This window comes from Pinus tabuliformis, chromosome 7 (assembly GCF_031772625.1).
Source record: "Pinus tabuliformis cultivar Carrire ecotype Pingquan chromosome 7, CPIR1, whole genome shotgun sequence".
Lineage (NCBI taxonomy): Eukaryota > Viridiplantae > Streptophyta > Pinopsida > Pinales > Pinaceae > Pinus > Pinus tabuliformis.
The window spans coordinates 905,161,173-905,181,694 of record NC_142293.1 but is presented as its reverse complement, the minus strand read 5'-3'; the positions used below and the strand labels follow the sequence as shown (position 1 = coordinate 905,181,694).

The 20,522-nt window shown below is 33.5% G+C and overlaps 1 protein-coding gene across 5 annotated transcripts; it reads left to right on the top strand.

Annotated features, from left to right (window-relative positions):
• The first annotated feature begins 12,782 nt into the window (after positions 1-12,782).
• On the top strand, positions 12,783-17,908 carry LOC149250543 (protein NEOXANTHIN-DEFICIENT 1). 5 transcript variants are annotated; one of them, XM_089459126.1, is made up of 10 exons: positions 12,783-13,530; positions 13,637-13,720; positions 15,519-15,582; positions 15,715-15,761; positions 16,335-16,389; positions 16,583-16,621; positions 16,737-16,908; positions 17,060-17,126; positions 17,237-17,293; positions 17,499-17,908. In XM_089459126.1, exons 1-10 carry the CDS (start codon positions 13,463-13,465, stop codon positions 17,752-17,754), a joined length of 909 nt encoding a protein of 302 aa, XP_089315252.1. In that variant the 5' UTR covers positions 12,783-13,462; the 3' UTR covers positions 17,755-17,908. The 5 variants fall into 5 exon arrangements, with proteins under 5 accessions (XP_089315252.1, XP_089315254.1, XP_089315253.1 ...); XM_089459127.1 differs by having other exon boundaries at positions 12,785-13,530; positions 13,629-13,720; positions 16,728-16,908; XM_089459125.1 differs by having other exon boundaries at positions 12,791-13,530; positions 16,728-16,908.
• The last annotated feature ends 2,614 nt before the right edge of the window (positions 17,909-20,522 follow it).

Here is a 20,522-nt window from a genome sequence, read left to right as displayed (position 1 = left end):
TTTCATGGACTCCGGAAGCAACAAAGGCCTTTGAACATCTTAAAGAGGCAATGTTCCAAGCACCGGTCTTAGCTACACCGGACTTCACAAAAACCTTTATTGTGGAATGTGATGCTTCAGGAAATGGAATTGGTGTTGTTCTAATGCAAGATGAAAGACCCATTGCTTTTGAAAGTCGTCCAATCAAGGGAAAGTTTTTAAGCAAATCTATTTATGAGAAGGAAATGTTGGCAATACTCTATAGAAATTTTGAATAATTTAACACATATTTAACAGAGATTATCCTGATCATGTACTATTGCAGAATACATACACAATACATAAGCTCCTCTATGTTGATCATCAATATAGCAGCATCAATAACAATAAAACATCAAGAGCATTCACACATTAACACAGTATGTAACCCGGGGAAAGCATCTCGCTAAAAACCCCACACTATCTGTATATTAATGGTTGAGAACATGTAACATTACAAAGTACAATGCTTATCACAAGCAATCCAGTACCAGCTCCACCTGTTACACACAATACAACTCAGATCTGATCTCCAAATCTATTCCACTGCTTGCCTGCCTCTCCGGCTCAATACCTGCTCAAGAACTGATGAGAATGGTTTACCAAACTCGTATTTCACCTGCAAAGAATCACTCACGCTATGTTGGACGTGAGCACAGGCTACAATTCTTGATATTGGCCAATTCATTGGCATACTCAATTCCTCTGATTGTGCAAATCATCATGCACAACTATAGTCACAACTGATAGCAATCTGATCCTCTAACACCTGTCCCTGTTGAACTGAACATGCACTGACATGCAACTGAGTTAACTGATGTATTCTATAGTTGCATTATGAGTTAATAACTTGTGAATTAATTAATAACTAATTCACCCAACTCATCTCTAGTCTATTTGCCAGTTTAACAAAGCTAAACTGAACACAACTCCATCAACTGCACCTCCAGTCCACTAAACTCAACTCACTTGAGTTCTAACTGAAGTCTTGCATGCAAATATTAGTCATCCCATAGGTAACCATGTATTTCCCTCTGGGATCTGCATGTACCACATCCATAGCTCATCCTGAAGTGCTCCAAGAGAATAAGATCAAGTTTATGGTCCAAATATTATTATGAGACAATAATATTTGACTTTTCTATTTTTGATAGCCAGTCTAAAAATAGACTTTGATCACTCACACTGTGATCATTCACACTGTGGTCACCCACACCGTGGTCACCCACACTGTGATCACTCATACTGTGATCACCCACACTGTGGTCACCCACACTGTGATCATCCACACTGTGATCAAAAATAGAACTTGCGCCATAATTTGCCTGCGGGCCCACTTAGTGAAGGCGACTCTTTTCACTAAGCTCCATCATCTTGTTGCAATCTCAACATACTCCATGCACTTAAGAAATGGCGACCCTACCTAATGGGAAGACACTTCAAGGTAAAAACGGATCATGATAGCCTTAAATACTTTTTAGAACAAAGATTATCCTTTGAAGAGCAACAAAAGTGGGTCACAAAGATGTTGGGTTATGACTTTGAAATCATCTACAAGAAAGGGAAGCAAAATGTGGTGGCAGATGCACTCTCAAGAAAGGATGAGGATGTGGAAGCATTGTTGTGCGCCATTTCTATTATCCAACCAGATTGGATAAACGAAGCAAGGGAGGAATGGAAGAATGATGAAGAAGTGTGGGCACTTATTCGAAAGCTATGACAAGATTCCAGTATGTCTGATACATTTAGCTGGCAAAATGATTCATTATGGTACAAAGATCGCTTATACCTCTGTAAGAATTCCCAGCTAAAACAAAAGATTCTTATGGAACTACACACTTCTCCCTTAGGAGGGCACTCAGGATTTTTAAAAACTTACCACAGGGTTAAGAAGGAATTTTTTTGGGATGGCCTTAAATCAGATATTCAAAAGTTTGTGGCGGAATGTTTGGTTTGCCAACAAAATAAAGTTGAAACAATTAAGACACCAGGTCTATTACAATCTTTATCCATTCCAAGCCAACGTTGGGAGGAGGTTTCAATGGATTTTATCACAGGTTTACCCAAGTCTGAGGGAAAGAGTGTCATCATGGTGGTAGTTGACAGACTTACCAAGTATGCACACTTTTGTGCATTATCACATCCATTTAAAGCCAGTACAGTTTCTACTGCATTTATGGAAACAATTAAAAAGCTACATGGAAACCCAAAGATTATTGTAAGTGACAGAGATCCCATTTTCACTGGAAATTTTTGGACAAAATTATTTTCTTGTCTTGGTACTCAGTTAGCTCATAGCTCATCTTATCATCCTCAATCTGATGGGCAAACTGAGATAGTAAACAAATGTTTGGAAGGATATCTTCGTTGCTTTGTATCTGATAAACAGACACAATGGGTCAAATGGTTGCCTCTGGCTGAATGGTGGTATAACACTTCCTTCCATACAACAACAAAAATGACCCCATTTATGGCACTTTATGGGTATCAACCACCATCCATCACATCATATTTAAGAGAAAATTCTAAGGTTCAAGTAGTGGAACATCACATCGAACATCAACAACAAGTCCTCCAACTCTTAAAGGATAACTTCGTGTTGGCACAAAATAGAATGAAACAACAGGCAGATCAACATCGTAGTGAAAGAAGTTTTGATGTAGGTGATTGGGTATTCCTACGGCTACAACCATATAAGCAAATGTCCCTAAAGCAATCTAAGAAGGATAATAAATTATCACCAAAGTATTATGGTCCGTACAAGGTGTTGCAAAAGATTGGTACTATGGCATACAAATTGGAGCTTCCTGCAGCTTCTCGATTGCACCCAGTTTTCCATGTTTCATGTTTAAAGAAGGTTATAGGCGACAAGCTCCCAATTCAAACAATATTGCTAGAACTTGATGAGGAAGGAAAAATTATATTGGAACCGGAAGCAGCCACAGAAACAAGAACTCGACAGCTACGAAATCGATCAATTTCAGAGTATCTTATCAAGTGGAAGAACTTATCCGCTGAAGATTCCACATGGGAGGATGAGAATTTTATGCAGAAGTATCCAGAACTACTCAAGCGTTGAGGACAACACTTTTTTGAAGGAGAGGGGCATGTTGGGTCCCTATAATACTAGTGATTACCCCATTACTATTGTAGTTATACCCCTTATTTATGTTGTTGTGCCCCTATTACCCCCATTTTGTTATTTCTGTGCCCCATAGAATCCCTCTATTGTTATTTTTGTGGCTTTATATTATTATTGTTAGGTCGGCTAGATTATATTGTGACTCCTTAGACTCCTATATATAGAAAGGAGATTTTGTCATTTGTATCATCCAAGAATTGTTCATTTATGTAATGTAAAGGAGGTTGCCCCCTCGAAGAGGCTGAATTCTAAGGCGTTGATCTATCTTTTCTATCTTTTCTTTAGCTGGTTTCATAACAGAGGCCTTGTTGTGGGAGCGACTGGAGGGTTACAGTCACATGGAGGGCTTGTCATGGGAGAAACTTGGGGTTTAGTTTAGTTAAAAAGCAATTTAACTCAGAGGTTGGGCACCTAGAGTAGTTGGCTAGCCTTTGTGGGTCTTGTAGCTCCTGAGGAAGGTCAGTTTGGTTTCAGTTTGTTGATTCCATTTCCTTAACTGTACTTGGGTATTTGAATCATTTCATAGTAACTCTTCGTGACATATTTACCCTGGTGGACTAGTTAGCTTGGGTAAGTGTGGGAGGATGGTGCTACAACATTAGTTGAATATTATGGCCACATGAGTAATTTTAGCTATATGTATGTGTTCACTTGAAGTCTAAAATGCATTGAGGGGTTGCAATTTAAAGAATATTTTTTCTTTAATTTAAGTGTTAAATATGAAGGATATATATTCCATTAAAGTTTTTTTTGGAATTGGATTTTCTATCTTTTTTTATAAATTCATAAAGTACAAATTAAATAGAAACAAACAACCATATATTCCATTAAAGTTTTTTTTTACTTGAATTTTCTATCTTCTTTTGTAAATTAATAAAGTACAAATTAAATAAAACAAGCAATAAGCACAAAGTTATAGACTATCATTAAGAGTATATTTTCACATACAAATCATTGAAACTTTGTACAGATACATCCAATGATGTATATAACACAATTAATTCTTTGTTTCTTAATGTTTATTTTTTGTCAATAATGGAAGTTGGTGGATAAATTAACATTGTATTGAGTTTATTTGTGAACCAATACCTTATTGGAAATTTAGATGTGTTTCACTTTTACAATTGTTGTAAATCTAATACATCTTGCCTTAAAGTAGTTGTTGCTACACAACAACCATTAGTTTAGTTTCAAATTTATGAAGTTCGTGTTTGGGGACTATATTGAACACAAATAGTGTATCCATAATTGGGGTTTTGTATTATGACCTTTCATCATCACATTACAACTTCTAACTTTATAATCAAATTTGTTTTTATTCAAATTAGGAAAATTTGAGGTCAAAAGTAGACCTTGAAATAATAAAATGTATTATTAAAATCGCTTTTTGGTTAGAGGATTTAATTCCAAATCTAATGAGTACCAACACTCTACATGTTTTTGATAAACTCACAATAAGATAAATTATAAATACATGAAAATAAACATATTTTTATATTTTTAATTTATCTCAATATAGATCTATTAAAAGTATGCAAAATGTGTACTCTTTTAATTCTGCATCCAATAAATACTTATACTTGAAATTAAAAATATATATATAGATAGATATAATTAAAAAATAATTATTTTTTTTAATTCATTGCTTTTATTTTTATTATTTTTCTCCCCCAATTTTATAAGATTACATGCTCAAATGTTCTTTAATTTGACTACCCACTAACATATTCAATAAGGTAAAATTATGTACTCTTCATATTCTATAAAAATATTAAAAATAAAATTATGTACTCTTACTATTCAATAAAATATTAATTTAATTTTATAAGAAAGAATTAGATATTTTCACTGATATCCATTTATTTTGTGTAACATTCAAGATTAAACTTTATATTTGGATGCAACTTGTGGTCATTGATATCACAAATGATGTATATTAAGACATTATAATTTGGTTTCATATTTCTCATTTGACAGGACTTGTCGTTGTTAGTACAAATTGTATAATGTATATTAAAACATTATAATTTGGTTTTATATTTCTCATTTGATGGAACTTGTGCTCATTGCTAGTACAAATATGATGCATATTAAAACATTATAATTTAGTCTTATATTTCTCATTTGATAGAACTTGTGGTTGTTAGTACAATTTGTATAATGTGTATTAAAACATTATAATTTCGTCTTATATTTATCATTTGATGGAACTTGTGCTCATTGCTAGTACAAATATGATGTATATTAAAACATTATAATTTGGTCTCATATTTCTCATTTGATGGAACTTGTGGTTGTAAGTACAAATGGTAAAACGTATATTAACACATTATAACTTGGTTATATAAATTTGGTTTTATATTTCTCATTCGATGGAACTTGTGCTCATTGCTAGTACAAATTGGAATGAAGTGTAAGTTTTTTACAAAATACTTTTAAGTCTTAACTTATTTGCATATTTTTTAATAAAAATGGATACAACAATATTTTTAATAAAAATAATAAATGTGGATATAACAATAGTTATAAGATATAATATATATTAAAACATTATTATTTAGTCTCATAATTTTTTTAGAACAACATAGCTAATATGATGTAAATAATTTCATTATTATAAATTGATTTTTAATAATAAAAGTTCAAATTTTAAAATAACTCTGAATTTATTAATAAAATACAATTATAATTTTCCTTTATTAAAAGACAAAAATATTAATATATAAAATTAAAATAGCAAAAAACTAAGTACTTTAAAGCCATGGGTTGTAATATCACCCTTATTCACTCTATTCATTACACTCTAAATTACTCTCTATATAGTATCCGTCTTTCCTGCAAAGACTACAAAAGTGACAAAAAAAAAAAGTTGCTCATCAAACATAAGGCTGAAAGAGAAGTATTTATTGAAGGAGTCGTCTAGGAGACGGAGGAATTGTCTGGACGGTTAAAAATGGCTGGAATTCGGGCAAAAATATTTCAAAAATTTTTGTAGAGGTAATATTTGAATCATGTTTTTGATGGTGGAAATAGATTTAGCACCATCAAAATGTTTAGAGCACCTAAAATTTTGAAATTGAACCACTATAACTTATATTTATAAAAATCCCTACCAAATTTTCTCAAAATATAATCAAAATTTCCATAACTTTCAACACAAAAAAAACAATCTCATTAGGCTAGGCTACAGCTTTATTTATCAACCAACCTCCTTTACTATAAACAAAGTGTACGGCATTACTCATCTAACTTTGACTGCAAACGCAACATCCATTGCTGGGAGAAATAAGCCTGATGAGAGATATTTCATCTAAATAATTATAACTTACACATGTAAAATTTATTGAAATTAACATAATGTAAATTCCGTTATCATGGATTGGCAATTGGTTTATTCATATAGGAATGAAAGAGATATTTCAAATAAAATTCGTCGTTTAAATATTTTTTCCAAATCAGATTTACAAACATTTTATTATATTATTTCAATTTAAAAAAATATATATTTAATATTAAAATATTAGCAAATAGCAGTTTCGTTATCTAAATTATTTAGAAATAATTAATTTTAGAGATAAATGGTTAATTGATTGAGTGTTCAAGATCATAATGGTTTTTAAAACTGAGATAATTCTTTAAGTGTGAGAGCATTTTATTATATATATATATATATATATATATATATATAATTTGTTATAAAGTTATTTGTAAATTAAAATGAATAATTTTTTTTTACTTTGTTGTTATAATGTTAGAATAGATATAATGCAAAAGATTATTTTTGGGTCTATAATTTGTTTTTCTCCTTGTAAATCCTATTACAATTAGGAGATTTGAATTTTGGATCTCTCAAGATTTCAATTACTTGGATCACCATTTAAGGTACCCTAAAACAACTTAAATAATAATAAATATAATGTATTAATTCTAATAATAATAAAAATGTAAAATCATTAATATTAATAAAAAACACCTTAAATAAAAAGCTATAACTAATTTATATGAAATGACATTTGATGCATAATACATGGTATTAGATGCAATGTTTTATATAGCAATACACTGTAAAATTATTTGTTGTAATGATTTCAAAATTGGGACATTGCAAAATGATATTAGATGTATCAATTTTGATATTCATAAAATAATTTATTATATTGATTTAAAGAACTATACAATGTAAAATCATTATACATTAATTTTAATAGTTATTTATTGTAAAACATTTTGATGAATTAATCTCAACAATAATATGATTGCAAAGTGATCTTATAGATTAATTTTAACATTGTTATAGTGTGAGTTAATTTGATTAATTGATTTTAATAATGATATATTGTAAAATGATACAATACATTGCTTTAAGTAGGGACACAACTTAGAAGAATATATGACATTCATTTAAAAAATAAACTAGTAAAGTTATTAGCATATGTTTTTTTCCCACGGAAAAATCTCAATTTTATTCATAATGAATTAAATTACATATTGTAGATGTTAGAAAGTATATGTATAAAACAATAGATCCTTGTATCCAAGATCAATAAGAACTCATCAAAGAGTTAATACAAGTCTACTCTTTTCTCCCTTTCTTTTTTTTCCACTTTCTACCAACCACTAGAGCTGGGAGTGGAAGATACAATAGTCATTTGAGTCACGTTTACATTTACAAGGATTCCTTTATCAGAATTTGAACTTTCTGTTGCGTGAATTCTTGTGGTACCACTAACTTCTTTTTCAGATGGGACTTTCTCAATCTGTTGTTGCTAAACGGAATGCATTGGAACTATTGAAGCATTATGTTCGACATCGCTCTTCTGCATGGATTCCTGGGATTTCTGGACATTGTTGTTTGAGGTTTTTCTGTGATTTCTGAATCCTTAGATTCAACTTCCTGGGATTTTGAAAACTGCCAACCTTTTGGCCTTGGAGCTTGTCGCTTTTTCTTTTTTGGATCTATTTTTGTTTGAGGGCACGCATTTTGAAGATGACTAGTTTGTAAACATATACGACAACAAAATGTCGTATTCTTGTAATCAAGAGGCTGGGACCACTGCAGATTGTTGTGAAACATAACAATTCTATCAGTTAAACCTTTACTGAGGTCTACCTCTACGTAGATTCTAGAAAAAGTGAAAATTCCTTTTGATCCTCTATCTCCATCCACTTTTAGGAACTTCCCCATGCAATTCCCTATTCCTTCTAATACTAAGTGATGCAAAAATGCAGGGGAAGCTTATGTAACTGGACACATAATAGAATTTTGGACACCACAATGGTATTTGCATCAAATCCTAAGAACCAAGGTATCAAGAATAGGCCCACATTACCCCAAAGCCATGGTCCCTCATTTAATACATATTCCAGATCTGTTGCTATGTCAAACTTTACAATTAAAAAACCTTTATAACATAGGTGAATTTCACAATTTTCTATTAAGGTAGAGAAAATCCATTGAAGTAGGTTCTCCGATGTGGATCAAAATCCATTGAATTTGCATATAACTTCTCTTGCATGGAAATCAGAGTAGAGTTCATTTACCTCTAGAAAGTTGATTGTTAATGCCGACACCTAGTTCATCTACTCCACAATATAGGGACCAAGAAGATTGGGACATTGTTCTGCATTTTTTTTTGCTCTATATTCCCTTTAACTGCATCCTTGAAGGAAACTGGGCCTTTTGAACTAGATCCAAGACAACCTTCGCGAAGTCGCATGTTCAAGATTATGGTTGAATCAGGAACAATGTCATAGTACTGCAACTTGAAGTCCTCTTGCAGCGGTTTCCCTGCATAAATCAAATTTTGGAGTCTTACTAGAATACCCAACTATTCTTGAATCTTTTTCTTAAGAGCTTGTACCTGATCCCATATCCAAACCCTCATACACACTGATTTCCCTCTCAATGTTTTAATAAAAATTTGGATCGAAGCCCTTTCAAGCAGATCTGGGGATTGGGATCCTAGATTTATCCTCATATTTGTCTCATCTAGTAGATTCGAGGGTAGATTTGTTGCATCAAGCTTCTTGGCGAGGCAAGAATCCATGACTGCTTCCCCGTAGATCATGTATTTGTTTGTTGTAGAGACAAATTATTTCTCATGCTTGAGCCATCGCTTGAACGCAGACGCAGAAGCCATGGTCGATCTGTAGCAGGGAATGACAAATCTGCAACAAACCCACAATCGTCAATGTCCTCATGAGCGGCCTCGAACATCAAGCATTTTTCCACAAAACAAGATCTGTTGGCGAACGCCGGACTCTCTGCCACCAGACCAAATCTGCCATCTTGATGAGCCCCTCAAGCCTAGAGTCGTGCTTGATATTTATCCTAACGAAACCAATACCATGAGACCAGGGGTGACTAGGCTCCAAATTAGCATAAGTATGTTAAATACAAAAGTAATTTATATTACACGCAAAAAAAAAATGAAAAAAAAAATATGATTTATAATAAAATGCAAATGAAATTATGATAGATATAAAATTTTAAAAGTAAGATAATAGAATGCAAGAAGTATGAATGTGATTAAAATAAATTATAATCTAATAAATGTATATTCTTGAAAACAAATAAAAAATATATATAATGAACATATATGATTAAAGGAAATTATATAATGAAAATAAATTATTGAAGTCATTTTTCATATATACTTGTTCTCAATTACAACTAATTTAGATCTATCTTAATCTTGGATTTAACAAATCCATTGAAATGCCAATCTTTTTAAAGCTAAAGCTTTGCACTTTCACTTTGATAAAATTGACTTCTCTTAATTTTTTATAAATTTAAAGTTAAATTTAAATATGATTTTCTTAAACCACAAGATTTTGAAGACTAATTAAAAATATGATAAATTAAAAGGAAATGATCATCATCAACTTTCTTTGTATAAGAATTACTACAAATTCACTAATCTCAAATTGGTTTGGTATTAGTCTAATAACTACGTTCACTATAAAAACACTTAAGCATTAATCCTAAGTTTGACAAAATTCATGTCTTTTAAGATATTTAAAGTGTAATTTTAGCAAAATATGTTTGGATTTATAAAATCTTTATAGTATTTAAATTTCATGGAATAAATGATTTCATTATATCTCATGTTTTATAATAAATTTTAGAAGGATATAGATTTATATTTTTTATGTTATTGATTTGATTTTCTTATTTCTTGTTCCAATAGTTAAGCCAAACTCGATTTTTTTAATTCAATCTTTTTAAAATTGTGATAATTATTATTTATATTAAAAATGATAATATGATCTATCTTAATTTGGTTTAAGTAATTTATCTTTATATTCTAAAGACTTTAAACTTTATGAAAATATAACTTATTCTAAAGAACATCACATCTCAAATTTTTTTTTAAGTCTTACTAAAATATTGCCAAAAAAAAAAAAAACACTCAAACTACATCATACAAAATAATCTAAATAACCAAAACAAATATTTTTTAACTTAACTTTTACTTTTTATATTTATGCAAATTACGATTAAAAACAATAAATAATTATTTATAATTTCACATTATAAACAATAAAATTCAATAAAATGACTAAATTTTATTAATATAAATATTATAAAATAAATCAACATAAATTTATTTTTACTCTTTAAAACATCCCAATATTCATATTATTATATAAACTTTCTAAATATAAATATTAACCATACATATAACATATTAATGATATAAAAAACTTATACATTGTTATTACTCATTTTTAAAATTTATATATTTGTTTTTACTTTTTATTTTTTATCTTTTAATCAATTTCAAATCTAAATCAAATAATTTCAAAATTATAATATACTTTATTATAAACATATAAATATAAATATAAAGTAATTATAATATATTTTATTATAAATTGGAAGAATGGCTAAATTTGAAAGGTTGAGATGGTGTTCGAATGGGGGAGTTTGTGATAAAGCTTCTTTTATATGCTGATGATATTGTGTTGATCGGCCCATGGACTGCAAATGTACTTATATGCCCTTGAGCATTTTTGTAGAGCAGTAGGGATGCAAGTCAATACTAGCAAGACCAAAATAATGATTTTCTCTAATAAAAGGAAGCAAGCCAACATACTTTCTTATTTGAAGACAACATTCTTGAAGAAGTAAATGAGTACAAGTACCTTGGGATTGATTTCAACAACAAACTCAATTCGGAGAACTGCAGAAAGAAGAGAATTTTCGGAGGGTGGAAAGCATTATATGCTCTTCAAAACAAATGTAGAGAGGCAAAGTTATGGGATTGGAAAATGATTAAAGTGCTTTTTGGACTCCTAAAGAGTCCATTGATGCTATATGGGTGTGAATTGTGGGCTAGCAATACTCCAGTCTCAAAATGGAAACAAATTGAGAAAATCCAAAAACGCTTGATCATGAGCAAGTTCAAAATAAAAAGTTCAGTACCTTATGAGATAATGTTGAGTGAAATAGGAGCAACTCCCATTGAAGCAATTGCTATGGTGCGGCTCATAAGATATCTAAAAAGAATTGAGCAAATGAGAGTAGGTAGATGACCTAATGTTATCTTCAATGAAGGCATGAGTGAAAGAAAGAAAACATGGATGAAACAAAACTACACATGGATGCAAAAATGGAATATCTACCTCAATGTCTGTCCCACAAACAGAAACGAGCTAAAGGATTTTGTTATGGAGAAGTTTCGTAAAAATGTATGGGGAAAAGAGTTGGGTAGAAAGAAGAAATATTACATTGAGGAATTCAGTCCTACGTGTGATCTACAATAAAAAGAGTTCATTGGAGCTAACATTTAGTGGAGGGCAAAGGTTCTTATTGCTCAATTAAGGACCAACTCACATCAACTTCAGTGTGAAACAGGACAGTGGAAAAGACCTAAAGAAGCTTGGGAAGAACAAGTGTGTACATTTCGCACGTTGGGGCCGTGGAATCGGAAAAGCATTTCATTTTGGAATGTGATGCATTCAAAGACATCATAGAAAGTTATGAGAAAATATTAGCATCAGTTTCTTGGCATTATCTTTTTAGCAAGGGGATTGTTGGAAGGTTGGGCTAGTTCATCATTAATTTGAATGGGAAAAGGATTAAATTGCAAAAAGCGAAAAACAAAGAACTAATGGTCTCATAAACTAGGTTGGACCAGAGCATCATCAATTTAAATCAGAAAAAATTGACTTACAAAAAATAAAAAACAAAAAGCTAATACTCTCATAAACTTTTTATTTCATAAACCTTAAAATATTATTTTATTTCATTTCATATATACCTTAAAATATCATTTCATTTATATATATATATATAAAAAAGATAAAGAATATCCACACTTCCATTATTTTCCAATTGGTTTTAGAATCTGTGATTCCTGAAATGCATGCGTGTCATATTTTAAATCCACTTCTAGAAATTGCTAAATTCATTCCTTTTATATTCATTTCAGGATCTACCACCAAAGTCAAAAACAATCACACATGTCCTCCCTGGATGGGTTTTAAGCTTTATTTCAGGTACCGTAATGATAATTGTCGTTTTCACAACGCCACAAGATTATGACTCATTCAGGTATACAACAGAGCAGAGTGTGACGCATGAGGTATATGGTAAGCATATGATATACACAAGGATATGCCTTTGCTTTCAGAGGACGACAGAGGATTTTAATGTCAAGATTATGTGTGATATTTTTTTGGCTTATGAGCAATATTCCTGATACCAAAATCTTACTGCAACGTATGCATATCCCATGAAAATGAAAATTGCTATTTAATATTTACTTAATGCCATTCATTCAACTTGGTGAACAAATCTACATGGCCCCTCCCACAATCCAAGCCCCTTTTATCCAGAGATCGCCCTTTATCTTAATCAGGAAGCCAGTCAATTTGCATCTTCCAGCAATCACAAGGTCGTGCCATATTTTTAGAAATTTGCATCTCACTGATTGAGCCTCATTATGCTTTGCATTGCCACTTTTATATATCTCATCAAGATAGAAAACGAGATTTATTCTCACAATTTTATTGGCTGCATTTGGATGAGCACAGCAGCTTTACAGATCTGGAATCTATGAGGCCTTTTCAAGAATCTATGCATATCTTTTTGGGCTGGATCTGAAGCACTTAAACAATGATTTTTCTTCTCTTGTCTCACCACTTGTGATATTATTTTGTCTCAATGCATACGTTAAATATTTATTGACCGACAATCCAAGGAGCTTCTACCCCGATGGGTTTCCTCCTCTGAATCTTTGTTGTGGGTTCGTTATTTGTTTCTTGTACTGAAAAAGGACTGGAAATTTAAGGCCTATGGAGAATCTGCAAACCGAGCGCGCCTCAAGCTATGCTGCTGGTCCTCCATGGGTGTTCAAGGGCAGGTATTCCTCAACCTGCGCTTATGTCTACTTCTAAATTTGTAATCCCATTAATGCATACTGGTAGCTTTTAGCCATTGAAGAGGTAGTGATGTCCTCAGTGTGGCAGGGCCTTGTATCAACTTCACTTGGTGAAAGCTGAAATTGCCCGGAAGATAATTCCAAAGGAGCTAAAACTGGTCCAAGCGTTTGGGTATCCACTCATCAATTTCTCAAAATGTGAATCACTGAATTTTTGCATTTCATTTTTCTATTTCATGTTTTTTTGGCCCAAAATGAGGCCATAGTAATCCAAATTCTCCGATGCTTGAGCCGGGGATTTAAGACTGAGTAGGCTCAACCTTGGGAATTTGCCCTGGGCAAACTTACAGTTAGAAATGGATTTATATGTAATGTGGATTTGTTTGCGACTGATTAGTAACGACGCTACTGCTTTATGAATTTATTAAGAGATGTTCAGTGCCATCTCGCTGATTGATTCAGGAGGGCTAATTCGGAGTTTAAGTACAGACTTTGAGGGCACATGAGAGTTTTGTTTTTTTTAATTCCAAGTAAAACCGTGTGGGGAAACTTCCAAGTACTTTTTCACATTCCGTGGATGGTATCCAGAGTAAACCAGTTCACATTCATCACTGATCTTATTTGTTAGGGACACCAAGTGACGCAGGTAACAGAGGTAGCCAGGCCAGGAAGACGACCTGGAGACTTCTTCCATGAAGCTTAAACCAGTTCACATTCATCACTGATCTTACTTGGTGATACCAAGTGACGCAGGTAACAGAGGTAGCCAGGCTAGGAGGATGACCTGGAGACTTCTTTCATGAAGCTTAAAGCACTCAAGCACTTAAGTAGCTGACAGGCTTGCACATGAGGAATTATGCCCCTGTGTGGCTGCACTCCACAGAAGAGACTTCCTTCAGCTTAGGTGCTCGGTCTGAACTTTGAAGGGCATCTATTCAGTCAAAGTTGTCTTGTCACGAGGAATTCTATCCGTGTGGCTGCACTCCAAAGAAGAGACTTCCTTCAGATTAGGTGCTAGGTTTGAAGGGCATCTATTCAGTCAAAGTTGTCTTGCCATGAGGAATTCTATCACTGTGTGGTTGCACTCCAAAGAAGGGACTTCCTTCAGATTAGGTGCTGGGTCTGAAGGGCATGTATTCACTCAAAGTTGTCTTGCCAGGACCTGTTATATTCCCTTTTTGAAACTCTTGCTCTATGGGCAGGGCAGACTACAGCAGAAATGGAAGCAATAAGCACCTACCTGCAGAGCATTAATGGCAATATATGGTCATATATCCATCGTTGGACCTTAAACATAGTTGCTGGGTCGGAAGGGCATCTATTCAGTCAATGTTGTCTTGCCGGGACCTGTTATATTCCCTTTTTGAAACTCTTGCTCTATGGGCAGGGCAGACTACAGCAGGAATGGAAGCAATAAGCACCAACCTTCAGAGCATTAATAGCAAGATATGGTCATATATCCATCGTTGGACCTTAAACATATACATCTGATGGTGTAGGTCAAGGAATATATGAATGAAAGCAATAAGCACCAGCCTACAGAGCATTAATGCCAATATATGGCCACATATCCGTAGTTGGACCTCAAACATATACATCCGATGGTGTGGGTCAAGGCATATACTGCCATTAATGCTGTACCACACGGTGCTTATTCTTCCCCGGGAATGGAACTTTGGTGGACAACTTGACACTATATTGGTCTCCCCAGTGAACGAACGCCCTGTTGGCAATCCGGATGCGTTTTGTCCTGATTGAAAACTGTTGACATGCAACTGCCATCGGTTCGAGTCCATACCTGAGGTCTAGGTTTGCGGCCTGTATTGGACACAGATCTGATCTATAATTGGGGTTTTGTAGCATGACCTCTGGTCATCGGACGCCACCTTCTAACCTTTTAATCGAAGCTTTTCTATGAGAACACTGCACACTGAAAGTTCAATGAATCTGATATTCAGTTGGTTTTGCAGGTACACCTTGGGAGGAATATTTCTTGCTCATTATGATGACAGCCCAGCTGGAATGTTTGATGAGGTAAACTTTTGTTCTCCTGATTCTCAAGAAAAGATCTGTTGCTTCTAGAGTAAGGCAATCAGAATTTTGCAATCACATTCTATTACTTCTTGGGATTTTTAACTGAAGATTGAACTTTGGCTTTGGACGCAGCTTGTGGTCATTGCTGGCACAGTTTGGAATCCCCCAACATCATGCGCGTAGGATTCTTACCGATCACTTTAAGTCTCGACCATGTGTCATTACATTCATTTTCCCCCCTTATCTTAGATTTTTCTTTTTTTTCTTTTTTTTCTCTTTATCAGATTAAATATTATAATAATAATAATAATCCAATTTTAAGGTCACGGGCAAGCATATAGAGGCATCTTCTGAGCAGCAATTTGACTACTAAAGTCTACAGAGGCATACATACTCTAATCCCTCTGGATTTAAGCCTATAGCCTCTTAAGAGGAAACACGTGGTCTTAACCATCTAGGCCCACTAATACTTATAACAGCATTGCAGTTTAGATGAAACTGGAACTTGAAAAACTCAATGTGGGGAGCCTGATACAAACCTGAAGTCCGATAGATGGTACGAAGATAAAAGAATTTCCATCAGAATGGATTTGTGAGATTGATAATCTCAAACCATGGGGGCATCTTAATCTTTTCTCATCCCTTTCTGCAGAACAGTGATTCTTCCGTGCATTGTTGGTTCTTTTTGGATTCTATGTCAACTTACCCCTTTACTTGTATATTGAAAATGGGGCTTTTCATCGGCAATGCAGGTGGGCAGCAAGAGTGCTCGTCAACAGTAAAGATGCTTGTAATCATGGTAGAAAGGTCAGGCAAACAAGCATGTTGTTACCCCAAAAGGAAAATCAAAACCAATTTTGAATTTTGTCCGAGTGATAGGTTCAAATTTTTGCATTTCATGTATGTTTGTATGATATTGATGTGCTTAGACTTTAGTGAATGGTGTATACATGATGATGATGAGATTGAGAACTGCTTATAAATATTTATTTTGTCTCAGGAAATTGGCCTTCCAAGTCATCTTGCTTCATTTTCACAAGTAATAATTGTTTTCCCATCCACCCATTTGGTGATATTTTCATAGGTCCTTTCCTTCAATTTGACTTCTAGATTTCTTATTCAAGTTGTTGCATATCAACTTCTAGAGGTCACAGATCGTAGATGACCAGCAACACATAAAGAGGAATCTGTTTGCAAAGCTGTTGCCTAAATGGGCATGGCAAAATGGCAAGTGCCCAAGGCTTAGGGAGAAGTTAGCGATGGAAATTTCTGAAGAAAAGGACTCTTTAAAGAAGCCATTGTGCCATATAAATATGATGGGTGATGGTAATGTACAAGTCTCTTCCCTAATTGAGCAACCGATAAGATACACAGAGAAACAAGAAGTAACAAGTAATGCTGCTTCAATTATTTTTCTTCTGTTTTAAAATTAATTAGTTAGCTCCTGAACAGATTATTAAACTTGTAATCACAACAGTGATAGAACCAAAGCCTCAGAAGGCATGGAGCACACCTTCAATCAGGATGGCTCTTCCAAGCTTCAGGTGGGTGTGCTTCTCTCAAAATAAGCAAGTATTTTTGCATTTTCTTGATATGCATTCCTGTCATGGCTCTTCAATGCAAAATCTTTAGTTTTGTTTTGCATTGACTATAGCGGCTGTACGGAGCACCGGCCTCAGCTACTGAACTACTCGTGTGATGTGGAGTGCAGGTTTAGCTTCTTTTCTGTCAGTTTAGCAAATTTCATGGTTAAAAGTGCCATTTGAATTAATTTCAAGTTCCAAGTGACATTCAAATGCATAGTGGTGAAGTGGCATTCAAATGCATAGTGGTGCCATTATGGAGTAGTTATTAAAAACAGTGTTATTGTGTGATGACTGTAAAACAATTGACCAAAATTTATTTCTGCCATGTAGGATCCGGATAGTACAGCCATCTAAAGTATTGGCACCAGATTATCAGTATAGCTCAAATGCCACATCTACTTGTAAGCAGGACACGGCTTCAAGGGATACAACTGAAAATGATGCCCAAAAATTGGTTGTTTCTGTGCTCATATCAAAACCAATTTTGTCTCTTGTATTTGAGCACATGAAAGTCCATGTCAAAGCTCCTACTCTAGTAAGGAAAAAAGAGCAAGTGAAAAGAGAAAGGACATTTAGAACAAGTTAGAAGATATCAAATTTGTTAATTTCTTTAAATCAGAACGTTATTGTCGATTCTTACCTCAACCCTTGAGTGTTTAACGTTTAAGTATGTGCCATTTTGCAGCTCAGAATGTTGGATCTTAGCAAGAATGTGGTATTGGAAGTAGTCATTACATTTAGCTGTCATCCAATGCGAGTTATTTCTGAATTTTGCTGTGTGAAGGAACCTGCATCAGATCACTGCATTTCTATTGTAAGGGCTTGTGCTTGGTGTGCATTCATTAGCCACAGCTGAAATTCTCTAAATAAAACTGTGTCAATTACTTGTTAATATGAATCTGTGAGAGACCTGTGACCTGGTTTCTCATTATAGGTAGATACACTTAAATTTTTGGGTTTATGTCAACTTATCCAGTTAGTGACATGAGTCCATAGCAACTAGATAAGTTATCCCTAGTTAATAATTGCCCGTATTTGTCTATTTTTTCTCATTTTATTATGCATTTTCACCATATTTGTCTGTCAGAATTATTTTATTAGTCTTTGGTTGTGTTTTCTTTTAATGCAAAGTGCTGCTATGAATTTTGGCAGCCTTCCATGTTAAAAGTAGCTGCTGAAGTGTATGGTTGGTGTTTATTATCTTGTATTTGTTGAAGGTCAGACACTCTGTGTATAGATGTTTTTCTTGTTCAATTTCATTCTCATTTTTTATAAGTTGCATATCCATTTATCCCATGGAGTTAACAAGTAACAGAAAGAAGAAAGGAGGCCACAAAAGCCCACGGGACTGTTGTCTGTTCGTAATGAATTCAGATGTGGAATATGAACTTTTATCATATATGGGTCAGTTCATACGATATGGAATAGCACTTCATATTTCATTCATGCACTGGTTTATAATACCTACCTCCACCTAACTACTCTGACTGATGACACTTCATTATTATAACTAATGTGACTTTATACAAGTCACTTAACATAAGGTGACTATTAAACTTTGTACTTCAATATTAGATTGTCAAATTCTCTAAACACGTTACTATAGTAGTTTTCATATGATGCCAACACTTCTAATTTGTTTAAATCAATCTTGATCTTCCCCTGTTTAGCTTTGATACCCACCAGGTTATCTCTAGTGGAATTAACAGATTTCTCTGCCACAACCTGCATGTTTTGGGAAGCTCCAACATAATCTTACATTGCTCGGCACATTCTAGATATTTGTTCATTTGTTGTAGGGTTCATCCACTCTTGGATTTCACATTCAATATCTGCTAAGGGATTATACACATTAGGCTCAAGTTAGAAGACTTAACATCTCATCATGCCAACACCCTCATTCTCTTCATAATTTTTGCTCGCATTTAAAGTTGGCTGACGTTTTACAAGTCGCTTATAGTGTCCTCTAATACCATAAGCTGGTAAGAATATCATTTGTATACAAGAGGAGAATTATTCTGACCTGAGCTAAAGTTCACGAAGGAACATCTATCTGCAGATATTGAAGCATTCTTCTGTTGGTATACATTTCAAAGAGGGCTGGCAACAACAAGAAACACCATTTTATTTAATTAAAAGGGGAACATATCCATTTACAATACCGTACAAATATATGGCTTGAAGAGACTATCAATCATGTCTCCTTAACAGATGCTTTATGAAACTTCGGGTTCATCTTGAAGGAATTAATTTGTTGACTCTACTTATCTATAATGCTTAGCATATTGAGTTTGACTTGGCTTCAATAACACAACTTATAGATAAGGTTCTCTTAACATAAAATCATAAAAACAAGAGGGGATAGTGTAAAGGGTCGTATCTCATTTAAAAAAAATGTTCATGTTGTCTTTTAGAATGCATTTTTTAAAACATTTTTCAATCCATTGGTTGTTTAAAAACTAAGGGTTGCAATTGTAGTTTATGCAGATTTCAGTTTCTTGGCCTATTCTCTTATCTATTCCATCCTTTATTGCACTTATAGGAAGCTACTTAGGTCTAACAAGCCAATATTCCCTAAAGCTATTGTTCAGGGATATTTATTATGTTGTCTTCTCAACCTCACCTTCTTAACCTTAAAAGCATAGAAGGTCGCTCACACCTTATCTTAATTGTGTTGTAAACTAGCCACTCAAATCACATAAAAATATCTCGATGCTTAAATTAACGTTGAAGTAAGCTTAAAGAATGGATAGTTAAATTAAAACACAGAATTAATTTGAAAAGTTAGTATGAAGATAATAGTGATAGACTAACAACATTGATGAGGATACAAAAATCATAAGCAAATAATAAGCAACCATGGAAAATCAACAAAATGGAAGTTGGGATGGCTATTCTTAACTATTATGACTCATCCATTTGTTCTAGTCTTCCCTCTATTTGGAATCGTCACCATAATATACATGGTTGGCTTTGAAAGGTGCTCATAAAGTAAAAATAATCATTTTAACTAATAATAAGAGCATCATATGTGAGGCTTTAATACCGAAAAGGAGCATTGTGGTTGTAGCCCTTGCCTCTATTTGGAATCATCACTATAATATATAAGGTTGGCCTTGAAAGGTGCTCATAAAGTAAAAGTAATCATCTGTTTTCAATAAAGCTTTAACTACTAATAAGAGCAATACATGCAAGGCTTTAATACAAAAAAAGAGCATTATGGTTGTAGCCTTCACAAACTAGTTTAAAGTTTAAGAACATGAGTTATGCCTTGCCAAAATGTCCATTCACAAAGAGTCTACATCACATTGTACATGAACACAACATGAAAGCACAAGGGGCAACACCCTAATC